The 19,584-nt window shown below is 39.1% G+C and overlaps 1 protein-coding gene across 1 annotated transcript in view; it reads left to right on the plus strand.

Moving 5' to 3' along the window:
• The first annotated feature begins 4,658 nt into the window (after positions 1–4,658).
• LOC102490077 (telomeric repeat-binding factor 1) overlaps positions 4,659–19,584 on the plus strand; it is a 43,347-nt gene continuing 28,421 nt past the window's right edge. The window contains exons 1-4 of the mRNA XM_006139799.3: positions 4,659–5,007; positions 12,264–12,359; positions 15,746–15,867; positions 17,561–17,647. Coding sequence (XP_006139861.1) covers positions 4,701–5,007; positions 12,264–12,359; positions 15,746–15,867; positions 17,561–17,647 — 612 coding nt within the window. The 5' untranslated portion in view covers positions 4,659–4,700. The remainder of the gene's footprint in view (positions 5,008–12,263; positions 12,360–15,745; positions 15,868–17,560; positions 17,648–19,584) is intronic.

Below are 19,584 nucleotides of genomic sequence, written 5' to 3' on the forward strand. Positions count from 1 at the left end.
CCAGTAGTTAGCATCCACACCCATCCTCTCCGTCATCACATCTTCAGATCTCTCAACCTCTGCCATAAAGTGCAGGTACTCAGTACAACTTGAGTGAGGACATACAATGTGCATCTTTCAAAGTCTCATTCACTCTGCTTAACATGAAGTCTTCAATATTCATCCATTTTGAGTCCAACAATAAGATCTCATTTTTTCGTATAGCTATGTAATATTCCCTAGTAAAGATATGCCACAATTTTTCAACCCAATCATCAGTTGTTGGATACTTACGTTGGTTTTATGTTTCAGCAATAAACATGGATGCACAAGTGTCTTTCCAATTGAGTGTTTTCCTATCCTTTGGGTAAATATGAAGAAGTGGGTTTATGGGGTCATATGGAAGGTCTATTTGTAGGTTTTTGAGAAACATCCATATTGTTTTCTACAAAGGTTGGACTAATTTATATTCCCATCAACAGTGTAAGAGGGTAAGAGGGTTCCCTTTTCAACACAGCCAGATCAGCATTTGTCATTCTTTCTTTCTTTTTCTTTTTTTGTATGCAGCCATTCTAATTGGGGTCAATTGGTATCTCACTGTGGTTTTAATTAGCATTTTCCTTATGTCAAGAGACTTTGGACATTTTTTCATATACCTCTTAGGCATTCATAAGTCTTCTATAAAGAGTTGTCTATTCAATTCATTTGTCCATTTCAAAATGGATGGTTCCTTTTTTATGAGTGAGCTACTTAAGTTCACTATATAGTCTAGATACTAGTCTCTTGTCTAACGAATAATTTTTAAATTGTTGTTCAATTACCTGAGACATTCTTCACAGAAATGGAAAAAACAATTATTAAATATGTCTGGGATAATAAATGATCCCATATTCTCAAAGTAATACAGTGCCCTAAGAATAAACAGGAGGCAGGGCTGGGAGGTGGCGTGGTAGTTAAGGGCATTGGACTCCCATATGGCCAAACATGGTTCAAGTCCTGGACCTGACAGCTTGCTTTCTCACTCTCTCTCTCACTTTCTCTCTCCCCCTCTCTATCTCTCACTCAGTCCCTCTCTGGTCAAATTAAGATGCAATAAATAAATAATAAAGTTAAATAAAATAATTCTTCTAAAAAAGAAAGACTACATAGGATGCATCTTACTACCTGACTTTAAAATTTATTACAAAGCAGTGATAATCAAAATAGAATTGTACTGGCACAAAATTCACTCACAAAAAAGATGAATGGAGCAGAATAGAGAATCTAGAACAAAAATAAAATCATACAGCTAACTGATATTTGACAAAGGGTATAAGACAAGGAGAAGGAGAAAATTCTTTTCAGCAAATTGTGCTGGAAGAACTAGATATCCACTTGCAGAAAAGTAAAGCTGGACCCCTATCTCTCACCATGAACAAGAATCAACTCAAAATAGATTCAAGATTTAAACAGAAATCTTCATACAGTACAGAAAGTATAGGAAAATCTTTAGAAAATATTAGAGTAGGCCAAGATTTCCTAAATAAGATCCCTAAAGCATAGGCAATTGTCCCCAAGATAGACAAGTGGGATTGCATTAAGGAAAAAAATTTCATCACAGCAGAGGAAACACTAATTAGAATGAAAACACAACCCTTGGAATGGGAGAAAATATTTGCAAGTTATTCCTTATGCTATGTGACTGAAACTACAGAAATTTACTTCTTACAGTTCTGGATCCTCGAAGTCCAAGATCAAGATACCTACAGCTTGGGAACCAGCAGTTAGCGTAATGGCTATGTCGCTGGATTCCCACGTAGTCGACCGCGGTTCGTGTCCCGGACCCGGTGGCTTAAAACTCACGCCGGGCGCATGTGCGTGCGTGCCCAAGATCCCGAGAGGAGAATGGAGGAGAAGGGATTGCGGCGTGACCATCCCCCCTGGGGGGGTGATTTCTCACTTTCTGTCTCTATGTCTCTCTCTGTCTGTCTGGCGAGCGCATGCGCCCTACAGTGAAAATCTCTCCAAAAAAAAAAAAAAGTAAAAAAAAAAAAAAAAAGAGATACCTACAGGCCAAGTATCTGGGTCCACTTTCAAGTTTGCAGATGGCATTTGGTTGTGTCCTCGCCTGGCAGAGAGGAGAAGGAGAGCACACATATACACCAGTGCTCCTCCTCTTCTTATAATAATATTAATCCTATAATGAGGGCTCTTTTATAATGACCTCCCAAAGGCCACATCCTAACATCATCCAATTGTAGGTTAGAGTTTCAGCATATAAACTTTGGGGGAACACAAGAAAGCAATGCATAACACTAGGTTCCCCATATTCCCTAATCCTTACTATCTTAACCCTGTATCTCCAATGCTTTGTATTATTCCCTATTCCTCATTATCTTAGCCTCTATTCCCAATTCTTTGTATTATTATCATTACATTAAAATGTATTTTTATTTAACTTTATTTATTTATTTATTTTGACTATTAAAATTTATTTTTATCTAACTTTATTTATTTATTCATTTTATTTTGACCAGAGAGGGAGAGAGTGAGAGAGAGAGAGATAGAGAGAAAATGAGAAAGCAAGCCACCAGGTTGGTCATGTGGGAGTACAGTGCCCTTAATCACCACACCACCTGCTGACCCCAATTCTTTGTATTCTTTGCATAAAAAAACTTGCTTCCAAGAGGCCATTAGAACTTATAAAAACACCTTCTGAGGCATCATCCTCTTTCCAGACAGTGCAAATACATTTCTCTTCCTATTAATAGTAATTGAGCATTTACTATATCCTTGGCTTTGTTTTAAACTTTGTACATTTCTCCAACCCTTTAATCTTCCATACAGGTTTATGATGTAGGTTTTATCATTATCCTCAATATTCAGAAGAGAAAACTGAGGCATAACTTATCCAAAGTCCCACAGGGGACATTCCAATTTAGAGATTCTGAATGGCCCTAATAACTCAACATTTAAACTACACAGTCCTAAAGACAATAATCAGAACTGTGTGAAATTAAAATACGTAAAGGCTTTGGTAATGCCGAATGTGTTTTCTTTAAAGACTTTTTTTAAAGTTCAAAAGCAGTAACTGTTTATTAACTAACCAGATTACAAAAATAATCATGGTAGATACCTTAGTTCATATTTCTAATATATCTGTTGACCTGGTCTTTCCTGTTGCCAGCATCTCCACCTTCTACAAAACGGTGGGGTTTTTCTTAATTCCACCTGGTAGAAAACATAATTTGAAAGTCCGTGGGAAGTTATTTGTTTCTTTGAAGCATTTTCCAACAGTATAGATCTCATAAATCTGATTCTTCATGCAAATATTTCCATATTTATCAAGAGATTGAACCATCGAAGAACTATCGTTAAGGCAGTTTGTTCCTTATTAATTTTGTCATAACTATGCTTGTAGATAAGTTTATTTTCTGACTTTGGGTTTAGGTGCCCCTGTGAGTTATGTGATTCCACATTAAAGAATAGTGATTCTCAAAATGTAGTGCCCAGACAAGCAGCCTCTACATCACATGGGAACCTGTAAGCGTACAATTTCAAGGATCCCAAACCAGACTACAGAACAGAAACACGGGGTGGGCAATGATTTGTATTTTAACAAGTTCTTGGGCTGACTCTGGTGTCTCTTGAAGTTGGGCAAGCAGAGATACCAGTTGGTTGGAACAGAGTTTTGGCGCTCGATCATGTGGCAACTATGTTAAATACTATGGTCAAAAAATGTTATTACCTGTTGATGATGACGTGTATAGTATTCTAAACTCGATTGGTCTGAGAAGTATTTCATGTTGGGTGAAGTCTTTTTACAAGCAAAATGAGAAACAGTGATTGACTGTTTAAAAAAATTGGAATAATAATTATAAAGGTTGGGAAAACAATGAAAAGATATTGGATAATGAAATGGGGATTTTAATGTCTCTCTATTGACTGATATGCATGGTATTCTTTCTGCAACAAGAAATGTAATACACTTTAAAATTATATGTGATTCAATGTAATATAAACAAGATTAAGATGATAATAAATAAATTAAAAATAAACTAAAAACTACGTCTCCCTTGCCCCCAAATCAAAACAATACACACACTCTCTCTCTCTCTCTCTCTCTCTCACACACACACACACACACACACACACACACACAATGTATATGAAAAACTGAATTGTGCTGTCTGTAACACACGAATTGATAGGTGGCAAACAAAACTCCACAATAACCTTAAAATGAGCTCACCAGAATCTACCAAATTCTAAAGTATAGTTGAACACTAATAAACAGCTTATTTGGAATAAAGAATGACACTTTACAAACGGAAAAAAAAAAAGCTGTTACATTAAAACAATGGTGACAAGTTCTAATTACTCATCTCTTTCGGAAGTACTTGGCACGGAAAATGCATTTCCATTTTAACCAACCATGCTGTTGTTCCAGTCAAGGTTACATTTTACACAAATAAAACAGCCTCCTCACGTCCTCACCTCTCGCCCAGTCGGTGGGATCTCACCAGTATTCCTAGCAAAGCTCTGGCGGGAAATTCAACGTCTTCAAAACAAAACAGACCTTGGCCAATCAGAAGCCAAGTTAGAGCCACTGCCCCACCCTGAAGATCTGATTGGTGGTATCCCTCAAGCGGAAGACACTCACCGGCCACGCCCCGCGTCCTCCAGAGCCAGCCAATCATTGCTCCGCAGCGGAAAGGTCAAAAGCGCGCCAGCGATTGAGCATGGCGGAGGACGCTTCCTCAACGGCCCTGAGCCCGCGGGGATGTGCGGACGGAAAGGATGCAGACCCCGCAGAGGAGCTGAAGGCCGAGAGGAGGAAAGACGACCAGGAACAGTTCGAGTGCCAGGAGCAGCTTGAGTGCAAGATGCAGGTCGGGACCCTCGAGGAGGAGGAGGAGGAGGAGGAGGAGGGCTCGCCGGGGGCGGTGGCCGCGGGCTGGATGCTGGATTTCCTCTGCCTCTCTCTTTGCCGAGCCTTCTGCGATGGCCGCTGTGAGGACTTCCGTAGGACCCGGGACAGCGCGGAGGGTGAGTGCGGGGGCTGCCGGGTGGGGGCTGCGGAGGCCTGTGCCCTGCGCTGTTCCTCAGTGGGGTCGGGGTGAGGAGGGTCCGGCGAGGCCAGTGAGTTGAGGTTCCGAGGCTCCGAGGCTCGGGACTGAGTTTGGTTCCAATCCAGATTTTGCCAATGTCAGCTCCTCGGTTTTTCTCAGGTTCAGGTTTTCCCCTCGATAAAATGAAACAAAGACCCGATTAGAGTGGACAGAAGGACTAAATGACTTAAAGTGTATAAAACTGCACCCATCCTTGTGCCCAGCTCGTTCTGTCTCATTTGGCTGGTGTTCCTATAGTAGTACTTCTGAGCAAAATCCCTAGCTTCTAGCGACCTCGGCCTCAGTATTTCATGCTAATTCGGGAGGTTTTTAAAGCACATTTGGCCAGGAGCCAGTGGATGGCGCAGCGGCTACTTGGATGGATTCCCACCTGGTCTGTGGTTGGAATCTAGGCCCTGTGACTTGAAAGTCGCGCCTGTGACTTGAAAGTCGCGCCGAATGCCTGCTGAAGATTCCTGGAGGAGAATGGAGGAAAAGGAATTGCCCCTTGACTGTGTCCGGTCCTCCCGTCGCCCCCCCCCCACCTCACCCCCAGCGATTTCTTACTTTCCCCTCTTACTTCCTGTGTGTCTCTCTGGCCAGCGCACAGTCCCATAGCGCAAAACTTCTTAAATAAAAAAAGTAAAATAAACCTCCTTTGATCTATTTGGTCAGTATAGGGCTCAGAATAAAAGTATTTGCCCATGAGATCTGCTGCCTGCACGGCTTGTAAGTGATGGACAAAGGCACTGAATTTACAGTATTAGCATATATTCATCATTGTATAGAAATAGAATTTAATAGGAAATTCTCAGAAAGCTGTATTGACATGTTATCTTCCCAATAACCCGCTGAGTTAGGCAGATAGTTTACTTAGTGTAGAGAGGCCTGAATAATTGACTTAGTTTAGAGGTGCTGACAGGTCAAAAGCGGTGTTCCCGAACTATACCTTATCTTTCAGTGGGACATCACAGATAACACTGGAACCCAACCATGAATAATTATTAATTGGAAAATTAAATCCTGCAATGATGCCAGTTCACCCTAATGGGAATTATTTAAAAATCTTACTTGGGGAGAAAGCTAAGATTGTGTGTGTGGTAATGGAGAGTTGGAGACATCAGTTTAAACTCCTTCTTAGCTAATAGCGATATAGATGAGTATAGCGGTATTTACGTGCGTGTGTGTAGACATGGATTGCTAGACACACATGTTCCTTGCTCTATTAGATGATAGGGCACAGGCAGCGTAATCTGTGTAGCAACAAATACACTTAGCACGCTAGTCTTGGTTTCTTATACCGTTCTACAATGAAAGGAACTAGAGCTCTTTGGAGAAATGACTCTTTCTGGGACTTGGAAAGGAAATATACAAGGTAAACCTGTAATGCCAGAAAGTAAGGAAGTGCTCCAAAACAGAACAAAAACTCCCTCAGTTAAAGGGAAACAAGAGCCATCTGTAAGAGCCTCCCAATGGCCAAAGCTGAAGCAACTAGAGCAAGAAAGAAAAGTAGCATTGCTTTATAACCCAGAGCATAAAGTGAATATCCGTGAGTCCATACTGATCAAAAATAAATGATTGCATAAATAAGTGGGAGAAGAGGCAAATCTTCCATGCAGAAGAACCCCAGGTAACTTAATGTAGCTGCTCTGTCTTCAAGGAGGTGGAGTATAACTCTGCACTCCTGCATGTAGTGACATTCTCCCAAAATGGACAGTAAAGGAAAGAAAAGTAAGCTTACAGCAGAGAAACCTGTTAATTACTACCTCAAATAGTTGATCAAGGTCAATATCCAAAGTGTCAGTTGAGGGACCAGCAGTTAACGTAATGGCTATATCACTAGACACCCATGTAGTCAACCATGGTTCATGTTCCCAGACCCAGTGGCTTGAACTCACGCACGCGTGCGTTCCTAGGTTCCTAAGAGGAGAATGAAGGAGAAGGGATTGTGGTGTGGCCTTCCCCCCTGGTGGGTGATTTCTCGTTGTCTTTCTCTATCTTTCTGGTGAGCACACATACACTATAGCAAAAACCTCTCCCCAAAAAGTGACAGTTGGTAGTATGTATGCTAGTGCGTGGTATGGTCTTCCTTCAAAAAAACCCATAATTTTAGGGGTCAACAAGTGGTGTGAAGGCTAAGCCCCCTGATCCCACATGGCCAGCTTCCCAGATTGAGAATCATGCCAGGTGATTATGTGTGCATTCCCAAAATCCCAAGAGAGTGGAGGAGAAGTGATTTTGATATGGCCATTCTTCCTAAGGGAGAGGCAGTTCCTCACTTTTATCTCTCTCTGTGGTGACTGCACGTACTCTATACCTGAAAACTAAAAATAAATGAAAAAAAATCATAACTCTAATTATGAAAAAAGTACAAGCCAGATCTCAGCAGAGGGACTTCCTACAAAATATCTGACCAAAATGTCAAGGTCACCAAAATGAGGCAGAGTCTACAAAACTCCAAAGCAAAAAAGTACCTAAAAAGACATGATAACCGGGGAACCAGCAGTTATTAGTGTAATGGCTATGTCGCTGGACTCCCACGTAGTCCACCGTGGTTCGCATCCCGGACCTGGTGACTTGGAGCTCACACCGGGCACATGTGCGTGCATGCCCAAGATTCCGAGAGGAGAATGGAGGAGAAGGGATTGTGGTGTGACCATCCCCCATGGCGGGGGGTGATTTCTCGCTTTCTGTCTCTCTGTCTCTATCTGTCTGGCAAGCGCACGCGCCCTATAGTGAAAAACCTCTCCAAAAAAAAAAAGAGACATGATAACTGAACGCGGATCCTGCTGCAGATGAAGGTGGTTAAATAAAAACTAAAGAAATTTGAACAACACATGGACTTCAATTAATGAGAATGTATCAATATTAGTTCACAAATGTAACGCATATCATAAGATGATAGGAGAAACTGCTAGGGGTAAATGGGACTTCTGTATTATTTTCACAATATTTCCATTCATTTGAAACTGTTTAAAAAGTATTTTAAAACACAAAAACCTTTCAAGGTTCTAGCTAAAGAACTGAGAGATACTCTAGGCCGCCCCCATTATTTAAAGGTGAGCGGCACAGAAACCCAGAAAGAATAATCTGTTTTTCAAGTTGCAGTGTTAATTGGTAACTGAAACACAAATTATCAACAGGGTGTATATATTTCCATAATTAACTAAAGAACTCTTACAGAATTTTATTACACTTTTTGAAATTATACATATATGCACTTCTTGTTGCTTTCTAGAAAATTCTCAGCTCCTTCACTTACACTCAAAATTATTCTTATACCTCATGTATCGCAGTACCTGTTTGAGGCTGTTCCTCCTAATGTATCCCCTGCCATGGGAAGCTGTGCAGTAGGATAGTGATTAAGAACTTGGGCTCTGGGGCCAGCCCATAGCACAGCAGTGAAGCACTGCCACAGCTCACATGACTGACTGCAGTTCATATCCTGTCCCCTCTGACTAGTACAGTATGTACTGCACTTGTGCATACCTGTCTGCCTAGAATTACAAAGAGATGGAAAAATGGTGGAAGATTGGCTGGGACCACACCCTCTGGAGAGGTCTCAGTCTTTCTCTCTCATTCTCTTGTCTGTGTGTACACATTCTCTAGCAATGAAAAAAAAGCACATAGGCTCAAGAGTAAATAGCTCAAATTTGTTTCCTAACTCTGCTATTTTATGGCTGTAAAACCTAAAACAATGCTCTTATCCTCTTGGTGCTTCAGTTTCCTAATGTGTACAACAACAATAATATTATCTAGAGCTGTTGAAAGAAAAAACTGAATTGATATATGTAAATTATGGTTTCTTAACCTTGACACTTGACATTTTGGACCACATAGTTGTTTTTTTCCCCGATGAAACTGTCATTATTAGTTGCCAGAGGGTAGGTGCACTAAGGGTGGGGAAGGCATCCATGCTTGTGTCACGTGGTCATGCCACAGTCCCTATCATGTTGGGATTTTGGACACACATGCATAAGAACCTGGTATGCTTTTTAAGTTACTGGGGCTGGGATCTTAACCCCATAGTTGGCCATGTGATATCCAGCTCCCTTAACCACTAGGCCATAGCGCCAGCCCATAATTAAAGAAAATTTTTTCCCTTTGTAATTCACAGAGGGCATGTGAACTCACTAGAGAGAGGGAGGGAGGAGGGAAGGAGGGAGGGGGAAAGAGAGAGAGAGAGATCCACCCTCCCAGTGGAATATGGTTACTCTGTAGTCCTTCCATTTCTCCATCCTACCAAGATTTGGGCATCCACTCACATGTTCCCAGCCTGGTCATCAAGCTGCGGGGGCTGGGCCTTGAACCGCCCTCAGCCATGTGGGATTTAGCTCCCAGTATACTACCCCAACTACTGATCTATGGGGTCAGCCCTGGAACACATAATTATTCACTGGGGGGTGGAAGTGGGCTTCTCTCCTGTGTATTATAGGATGTTTGGCAGCATCCCTTGCCTTGGTCCACTAGATGCCGGTAGTCCTCACATACAACTCATGACAGTCATAAACGTCTTCAGACCCAGCTTTGGTGGTACAAGCGCTATTGTAAGACCCAGGGTTTGGATCTCAGGTTGACCTGAACAACTGCATACATGTGGGAGCCAGCATGATCTTGAGTGCTGGAGGAATGAGGGGCGGATTGTGATGTATTTATGGTAATATAGCAAGACACTGTCCAGAGTCTTTGTGTGTGTGTATGTCTCTCTCTTGAAATAAATAAATAGATGAACTTAGAAAAGAAAAAAATCTTCAGACATGCCAGTTTTCTCTCAGGAGATAAAACCACCCTCAGTTGAAACCACGGGTATAAAGTGCTTAGAGTAGTGCCTGGCCTATAGTAAGTGCCCATTTATAGTTGCTATTATTATTCCTAGCCATTAGATCCTTATGTGTGTGTGATTTTTGTTTGTTTTTGTGCAGCAGTATGGGAAAGGGCAGTCAGCTCGGTGTAAATAGGGTCTTTTTAGGTTTTATTTTGTTTGGTTCATAAACATCCTGTCTCATGGGTTCAAAGAATGAAATGGCAATAGTATATGAGGCATCTGTAATTATTAATACTCTATAGTAGACCAAATTAAACAGGCAAATGAAATAGAAGTTTGAGTTTTCCCTAGACTATAAATAGACTTATAAAAATCTCATAGAAAAGTGAAATTAAGGTACAAGTTTATTTTTTTGCAAAAACATTTTAAAATCCTTGCATATTTTCTTCATAATGCATATTTCTGTTAACCTTTTGAAGATTCCCTTCTTACATAGATTAGGTCTTGTTTTGCCCAAATTTTACTTACCTTTGTAGCACTCACTAAAATTTTAATAAACTACTTGTTAACTTTAGTTTAATTCAAATCTTTATAGACCAGAACCTTCATGAGGGGATTGGCTCTTATCTCTGCCTTCTCAGCTCCTTACACAGGCTAACAGATTTTGTAAATATTGTGGTTAAACTCTGTGCTGTTGTTTAATCTTTAATTTTATTATGACTACATTTGGAATAGCATAAAATTATGGCATTTTAAAATGGAAGAAACGAGGGGTTAATAAGTTCGTCTTATCTGCTAAGTGCTGTATTAATGGACAGATGTACAGTCTGGGCCTGATTGTAAGTCAATTTCTGAAATGAGAGTTTGCTTAGTGGAAGGCTCTGTTACAGACGATAACAGCTGGGACAGCGGTACACTCCAAGAATCTTTAAAGTACTGTCTCCACAATTAAGGGGCAAGCAGGACTTCTAAACCTAAGTCAGAAGTGTGACAAGGAGAAGGTCTGGGGATGGGAACCCAGGGGCTTTCCAGACAAGTTTCTATGATGTCATCTGTGATAGATGGTGTGTTTTCTTGGTGCCAGGTAATATTGAGAAGGGTCCAGAGTGAGATGTTTTCATCTGGTCTGTTCTGGGTAAAGGACTCAAGACAAAGAATCTTTAGGACACCTGGGTCTCTTTTAATCTTTATGTGCTACTTGTGTCTGTGTCCTATGAAAGTTGAACAGTTATGGCTATCACAGTGTTGTCATTACAGGACCATATTCACAGAGAGCAGATAGTATCGATTAGGAGGGAAAAGGAGCATGAGTTCATTTTATTATATAAAATAAATAACCTAGGACTCTAGAGATATTTCTTTTTTCAACCTGGTAAATATTTTGATTAATACTAAACAAAGAAAACTTGCATGTTTTTTCTCCTCTCAGGGGCTGGTATTAGCTGGTTTTCAGTTTGCACTTTTTTTAAGCTTTTTATGCACCAACCAAGCCCTGGGTGAACCAGAATGCCAACAGTGACACCTTCAGGTCTTAGCTTGGACATTGTTTCCCTATAGATGCCTTCCGGACACCCGTTCTCCTCCCAAGATACTTAAACATACTCACTTCTATAGCATCCTATATCTTTTCCGTTTTCACCACATCTTGTATTATTCAATCATTTTTCTTTCATTGCTACATGGTTATAAGCTGAGATCTAAGAGCCTAGTTTACTCGCCATTGTACATGGTCACTGCCGGGCATATCTGGGTTGACATTCAGATATTTGGGAAATTGATATTAATGTGCATTAAAAGCAAAGTTTTGTAAACTAAACAGACACTCACTTAACTGAAACCTTGACACTGTGACATATTCCCTATAAAATAGTTTATTTTAAAATTTGGATGTAAATCTCCCTCTTTGTAAGCGTAGAGTGCTACCTGTGAAAGTAATTTTAAATATTTATTCTACATGTGAAACACCCGTTATATTTGGGGACCAGCAGATACCATAATGGTTACGTACTGGACTTCCACGGAGTCTACCAACAGCTGTTTGAGTCCTGAGCCCGGAGACTTAAAAATACACTGGGCACATGTGTGTCCGTGCCAAAGATCTCAAGAGGACAATGGAGGAGAAGAGATTGTGACATGGCCTTTCCCCCCCTAAGGGTGATTTCTCACTTTCTGTCTCTTTGTCTCTCTCTGTCTCTCTGGCAAGCACATGTGCCCTATAGCAAAAGTCTCTCTCAAAAATTTTTTTTCAAGTTAATACACCATTATATTTTGAAAGAAATGCTTATTGTTCTGATTTTTAAAATGTTGACTGTAATTTAAATGTACAGCTCTAAACTTACCATTTTTGTGAAATGTTTATAACAAACCACATAGTGGCAGTATTGCATCAAGTTTGATTTTATTTTAATAATTTTTTTTTTCTTTTTCAGCTATTATTCATGGACTCTCCAGTCTAACGGCTTATCAATTGAGAACTATATATATATGTCAGTTTTTGACAAGAATTGCAGCAGGAAAAAGCCTTGGTAAATTTGTGTTTTTATCTTATAGTAGAAATATTTCAGTCTGTGGATAAATGTAGCACTGTGACAAGAAACAGAAACAGATGGGAGGTTTTATTTTTTCATTCCCCTAAGAGTTTGCTCACATGTATCTGGTATATACATACACACACACACACACACACCTGACATGTATGTATGTGTGTGTATATATAAACAAGTAAAGGAAATACAATCCTAGGCCATTTCTACAGCCTGGTGGTTAATACAGTCAGATCTCAGATGGCCAACTGTATGGTTCAAGTCCCTGACCCAGTGGCTTGAGAAACATAACTGGTGCACGTGCATGTGTGCCCAGAATCTCAAAATTTAGGACAGGTGGAGGAGTAAGGATTGCAGTGTGACCATTCCCCCATGGTGGATGCCTTCTCCTCTCCTCTGTCTCTCTGGTTAGTGCACAGGCCCTCTAACACACACACATACAAAATATATAATTCCTATCTTCTTAGGATAGTAAGTCTCAGACTTTAACCTTCTTTAGAATTACTTAGAAAGCTCGGGAACCAGCAGTTAGCATAATGGCTATATTGCTGGACTCCCACGATCCCAAAATGAGTTTCAGATTCAGTAGGATGGATGTGGGGCCCCGGGATTTACATTTCTATTAAGTTCCCTGATGATTCTGATGCTGCTGTTGAGAACTACACTTCCTGGACTCTGGGAGATTTCACTTCACTTTAAATTATACTTTATGATAACTTTGTGTTGCCTCCTGTCCTATACAGCGCACATGCCCTATAGTAAAAACCTCTCCCCCCCAAAAAAAAGAATTACTTAAAAAGCTCGTTGAAAAACAGACCAGTGAGTCTTGTGGCCCCTTCCATCCCAAAATGAGTTTCAGATTCAGTAGGATAGATGTGGTGCCCCCCCGGGATTTACATTTCTATTAAGTTCCCTGATGATTCTGATGCTGCTGTTGAGAACTACACTTCCTGGACTCTGGGAGATTTCACTTCACTTTATACTTTATGGTAACTTTGTGTTGCCTCCTGTCCTATACCCTCTGTTTTATATTGACTACGATGATATTTGAAACCTTCTATTTGGATTTTATGTTGTACTTATATGAGGAAATACAACATATATTAATAGTTAAAAATCTCCCTCGTCCCCATAGTTTATTTTAGATTGTAATAGGCAACCCCACTTCAGTTTATAAATACTGATATTTACAACATGGTCAGTTACAGTGCTGTCTGAAAAAATAGTTAAGTTTCTATATTGGTTTTTACAATTTATGAAATGCTTTCCTAACAATCCTAAGTGGTGGAAGGTACTTCTATGAAGCTACTTACTTATAAACATGTTGCATTACATAAGATCCCAGGGTATTAGTACCACTTTCAGAACCCTTACTGGTGTTGCTCTGGCTTATGTAGCCTGCTTTGATTTGGGGGTGAGGTCCGTGTGAGTTGGTAGTAAGTTATAGATCTAGAAACGTAGTAGGTGTGAAAGGGAAGTACAGGTTGGATTGGGCCTTTAGCTGAAGAAGAAAACAGAGTAATGTGGACATAGTTGGAAAACTCCAGACCAAACCAACTCTAAGTTAACATTGTTAACACAGTTATTTTGTCAATTAAATGTGACAAAATATTGTCAAGTGTCTAGTAGTATTTCATAGATAGCAGTTGTTCAGTATATCTTAGTTTCTTTCAAGACTATTTTCTCTCCCAAAAAAGGGCGTTTTGAAAGAAAGCATGCTGATGAAAAGTGAGGAAGAAAGGCCATCTACTTTTGCATTTCACTATTCTATTACACATACCTTAGCCGTACCAGCCATCTTGTTATTTGTAAAAGTAAACTGTTTTCAAGGCATACTAACTGGTTCTTAAGGGTCTTCGTATCTGCTTCCACCCCTTGTAGCTGGACTTTCTAGATCTAAGGTCCTGCTTTATGAAAGAAGAGTAGTACAGTGCCTGACACTTAGAAAGTCCTACGTATTAGTATGAATACCCTTTGCACACTTCTCCCTTTTTCTCAAATATTCTCCTTTCCTTGTCCTCTTCACATAATTATGCTCTGTTTTTCCTTAATATTCCTATTCAGATGACTTCTCTTTCCTGAAGGAGTCTCTTCTGTTGGGTTGCTGGAAGTCATTACGTATTTTTTCTTTTTGAGAGGTTTTCGCTAGAGGGTGCGTGCGCTCACCAGAAAGACAGAGACAGAGCGATAGAAAGCGAGAAATCACCCCCCAGGGGGGATGGCCACGCTGCAATCCCTTCTCCTCCATTCTCCTCTTGGGACCTTGGGCACACCCGCACACGCACCCAGCGTGAGTTTAAGCCGCCGGATCCAGGACTTGAACCGTGGTCGACTATGTGGGAGTCCAGTGACATATCCATTACGCTAACTGCTGGTCCCACATACTTTTTCTGTGCAGAAATGCATCATGACTTCCAACTACCCAATGGGATCCTCTCTACTGAGAGTTAATATCTCATTTCTCAAACACACTAGACTCTGACAGAGGGGTGGGCCTAGGTTCCAATATTTTTTAAAAGTTCTTCAGGTGATTCTGAAATATATTGGGTTGTCAGAAAAGTCATGACACATTTTTGCAACAAATAGTGGTAGTTCATTTTTGGAAGTACTGGAGTCATTAGCATCTATGTTATTGTTATGTCATATAGCAGCTGACAGTTCTACTTTCATTTTGAAAAGAAATTAAGAGATTTGGTTGAGTTTTGGCTCCTCTTGCTGCAGCGGCCAGAGACAGAAAGAGCAATAGTATTGATTTTCACTAGTGAGAAAACTGAGGCTCTATCTTGAGGTTTGTTTTAATTCAGTTAGACTAACAAACTGAGAGTTTTGTTACTCTGATACCTTATAGCTTTTTTTAGCCCTTAAAATCAGTATTTTAATGAAAGAAAGATTCAAATATCATAAGCTTTTCTACTTTTAAAATTGACCTCAGGGCCAGCAGCTGTTACCAGGTTAAGGCACTGGATCCCACGTGGCAACTCTGCAGTTCAATTCCAGACCCAGCAGTTTGAAAATTAGTCCAGGTTTGTGTCCATGTGTGCCCAAAATCCTTAGAGGAAAATGGAAGAGAAGAGATTGCAGCCTGACCATCGCCCCCAGGGGGTGATTTTTCATTTTTCCTCTTTTTCGCTTTCTGTCTCTGTCTATCCATTGAGCACGCAAATAAATAAACAAATAAACAAACAGGCCTCAGTGACCAAATTATCTTAGAAAATCAAATCACTTCCGCAAACTGGCATATATGAGAATAGTGCCTACCATATAGGATATACTTCACTCTATAAACCTTTAAAGAAATGCATTTTTAAGAAACTGAAAAGAGTCTCCTTAGCTTTCTAAGTTACTTATTTTTGTTCTGTTTTTAAAAGATGCACAGTTTGAAAGTGATGAACGAATTACACCCTTAGAATCTGCCCTCATGATTTGGGCTTCAATTGACAAGAAACATGACAAACTTCATGAAGATATACAGAATTTAATTAAAATTCAGGTATGAGTATTACTTTGTACTTATGATTACTATTTTCCTAGAAAATAAAAGCAGTTAATATCTAAAAGAAATTCAGAGAAGTTGAGTGGTAAACCCAGACTTAAATTTATTATCATCTTTCTTTTTAGAAATTTGACCTTTGGCTTATAGTTTTGAAATGAGCACTAGGGGCTGAACGTTTGTTTCATAATTAAATGTATGTTGCCTTCATGTTACAAAAATATATTGCATTTATTTAAAGATCACCAGATCACCAAACAACTGACAAAAAACTAGTGTATAACTTTTTAATAGATTTATAGATTTTTGTAATGAAATGCATGTGAAATTTTAGCTATGTAGAGAGAATTTTAGTAGACTGTTCATGAAAAGCCAAAAATGTCATTCAAAGATACAACAGCAAGAAAAATATGATTTGCTAATAGTTAAAGCAAATACTAGGAACTTTCTTAAAAAACTTTTTCTAATTTTTTTTAAGGGCGTGATAAGAGAAAATCTGGTGGGTTGCTTTCCTAAGGATTAGTGTAGTGACTATAGAGTACAATTAGGACTTGAAGAGAAAGGAATGGGCAAAAAAAAATGACTACTTACATTTTAAGAATTTAACCCCCAAAAGAGATTTGTCCTATTTTTCTAATCATTGGGAAATCTAGAGGAAGCAGGCCTTTCTTAGTACCCTATTATAAATTTGAGTGGGTGACAATAAAGTATCTAGCAGACATTTAATATATTGGTTATATTGGTTACTATTTGTCAGGCACTATTCTAAGCACTTGAACATATAACTCTGATTCTCTAGCAGTTCTATGAAATAGGTAGTGTTATTTCCATTGCTTTACTTGTGAGTAAAATAAGGCATCGAGAGTATATCGAGTCTTGCTGCCAAGTTTAATAGCCTCCTGGATGGTAATGGTGTTTCCACATCTTACCACATGTGATGTCAGAAAGGCCAACATCTAGAACGGTCATTGAAAGCTTCTGGGTTCCTAGGTTTCCATTAGAGATTTTGTAGGGATCGTAACTAGCAAACCTTATCTATCTTAATCATCATAAATACCATCTGCCTCCTCTCTCATTTCCCTTTTGCTCAAAATTAATATTTAGGTAGTTCTTAAATGTACATATTATAGTTTCTCATTTATCTATTAATATGTGCTTTTAATTTGGCCTAACTAGAAATAGAATGCTGAACATTTATTGGCAAAAATAAAATATTTTAAACCTACCTAAGTTATTTCAGTAATTAAATACATAGACATTTTAAAAGGCAATCTAAGGTAAATATTTGTCTTTTAGGCAGTCCTGCCGTTGCTGGCACATGTGCTTAGAATATTAACCCTGTCCGTTTTCAGGAAGGGGAGTCCAGTATGATACTTAGTGTTAATAGATCAAATTACTGACATCCACTGAGCCACGTTGTCTGTCCTAGGAACAGGTCCTGTGGTCCCTACTCACCAGATGCTGTGTGGATCTACCTTCAGATAGAAGTTTTCCCAAACAAAACAACCAAAACTGTATATTCATCTGCTAGCTGGTTTTCTCTTGTTTATTTTCAGTGTAGTATTAATGTGTCATGATGATTCTGAATTTGGAAATAAAGAGAGATTGGGCTAATGTTTATGTGATTTTTGTAGAAGAGAATAAAGCAATTCTGATCCCTCTTAAAATATTTATATATATATTTGTTTTTTAGGCTATAGCTGTTTGTATGGAAAATGGCAATTTTAAGGAAGCAGAAGAAGTCTTTGAAAGGATATTTGATGAACCAAATTCTGACACGGTAATTGTTTCAATGATCATAGAATTTCAGAACTATTGATACTGAATGATGAAAACAAAATTTAAGGAGAAAAGGAATACTTTATTTTTGAAATAGTATAGAACAGTACCGTCCAATAGAAATATAATAAAAGTCACACATATGATTTAAAGTTTTCTGGTAACTGGGCCAGCAGGTGAAGTAGTGGTTTAGGTGCTGGACTCTCACATGGCTGACTGTGGTTTGAGTCTTAGACCCAGCAGCTTAACAATCACACTTGGGGGACTGGCAGGTGATGTGGTGGTTAAAGACGCTGGATTCACATATGGCCAACCGCAATTTGAGTCCCAAACCTGGGGGCTTGCGTGCACTCGTGTGCTCTCTCTCACTCTCCTCCCCTCACCCCCATCAAATTAAAAGTAAATAAATAAATAGAGTTAAATAAAATCATTCTTCTTTTAAAAAGAAAATCACACTTGATATGTGTTCCCAGAATCCCAGGAGGAGAGGAGATTGAGGCATGGCCATCACCCTAAAAGGTAATTTTTCACTTTCCCTCTCTGTCTCCAGCTAACATACCAAAAACTAAATAAAAAAAAAAGTTTTCTCCTAGCCATATTAAAATAAAAAGAAACATGTAAAACTAATTTTAATTTGACCAAATATGCAAAAAAAATTTTTTAAATTTAATCAATATTCAACAATTACTTCTTATATATTTCACATTCCCTTTTATATACTGGGTCTTTGAAATCTGACAAATATATTGATACATTTAAATTCAGACTAGCAACATTTGAAGGGCTTAGTAGCCCTATGTGGCTAAACAGTATAACTCACTTATTTCTCTAGCATGTTTCTCTTGTGATCGTTAGCAGTTTTTTATGTGTGAAGTGTTAAAATCAATAGACCCTAATTTTTAAATATTAGAAATAAAGCATTGGGCAAGAGGTGGCATGGTGGTTAAGATGCTGGGGACCAGCAGTTAGCATAATGACTATGTCACTGAACTCCCACGTAGTCGACCGCGGTTCAAGTTCCGGTCCCGGCGGCTTAAACTCACGCGTGGCACATGTGTGTGCGTGCCCAAGATACCAAGAGGAGAATGGAGGAGAAGAGATTACAGTGTGGCCATATCCCCTGGGGGATGATTTCTCACTTTCTGTTTCTCTTTCTCTGTCTTGTTGGCGAGCGCACATGCCCTATAGCAAAAACCTCTCAAAAAAAAAAAAAGAAAAAAGAAAAGATGCTGGACTCCCACATGGCCAATTGTGGTTTGAGTCTTGGACCCCATGGTTTGAAAATTACTTCAGGCACATATGCATGCACAAAATCCAAGGAGAATAGAGGAGAAGGGATTGCCATCTCCCTGGGGGATGGTTTCTAACTTTCCTTCTCAGTGTCTCTGGTGAGTGCATATGCCCTATGACAAAAACCTTTTTTTAAAAAAATGTGTTATTAAAGTGAATTAAAATTACTCAAAGAAATGATGGAGCTGAAATCTTTTTTTTTTTTTTTTTTGCCTTTTTTAGTAAACTTTTTATTGAATAATAGCATACTTCCAGAGGTCCCCTTCAGTCACTTGAGTAAGGGGTTTCCTTCTCATGGGTAGCTACTGTCCTGACTTGTACCACTCAGGTTTAGTCTCACTTGTTTTTAACTTCCTATAATATTGGGTCATTAGGAAAGTCATAACACATTTTTACCTAGAAAAACATAGAAAAATACATCATGACTTTCCCAGCGACCTCATAGAATCATATAACAAGTTTATATTTGCAAGATTGGTCCATGTTGTTGCTTGTAACAGTGGTTCGTTCATTCTTACTGTTTCATTGTATTGAATATACTACAGTTTCTTCATTCTGTTGGTGAACATTGGTATTATTTTGCAATTTTTGACTGTTACATTCTTTTCTAAATCTTCTGTAGAACAAATATGTTTATTTCTATTGGAT

Source organism: Tupaia chinensis, unplaced genomic scaffold (assembly GCF_000334495.1).
Source record: "Tupaia chinensis unplaced genomic scaffold, TupChi_1.0 Scaffold000002_1, whole genome shotgun sequence".
NCBI classification, from domain to species: domain Eukaryota; kingdom Metazoa; phylum Chordata; class Mammalia; order Scandentia; family Tupaiidae; genus Tupaia; species Tupaia belangeri.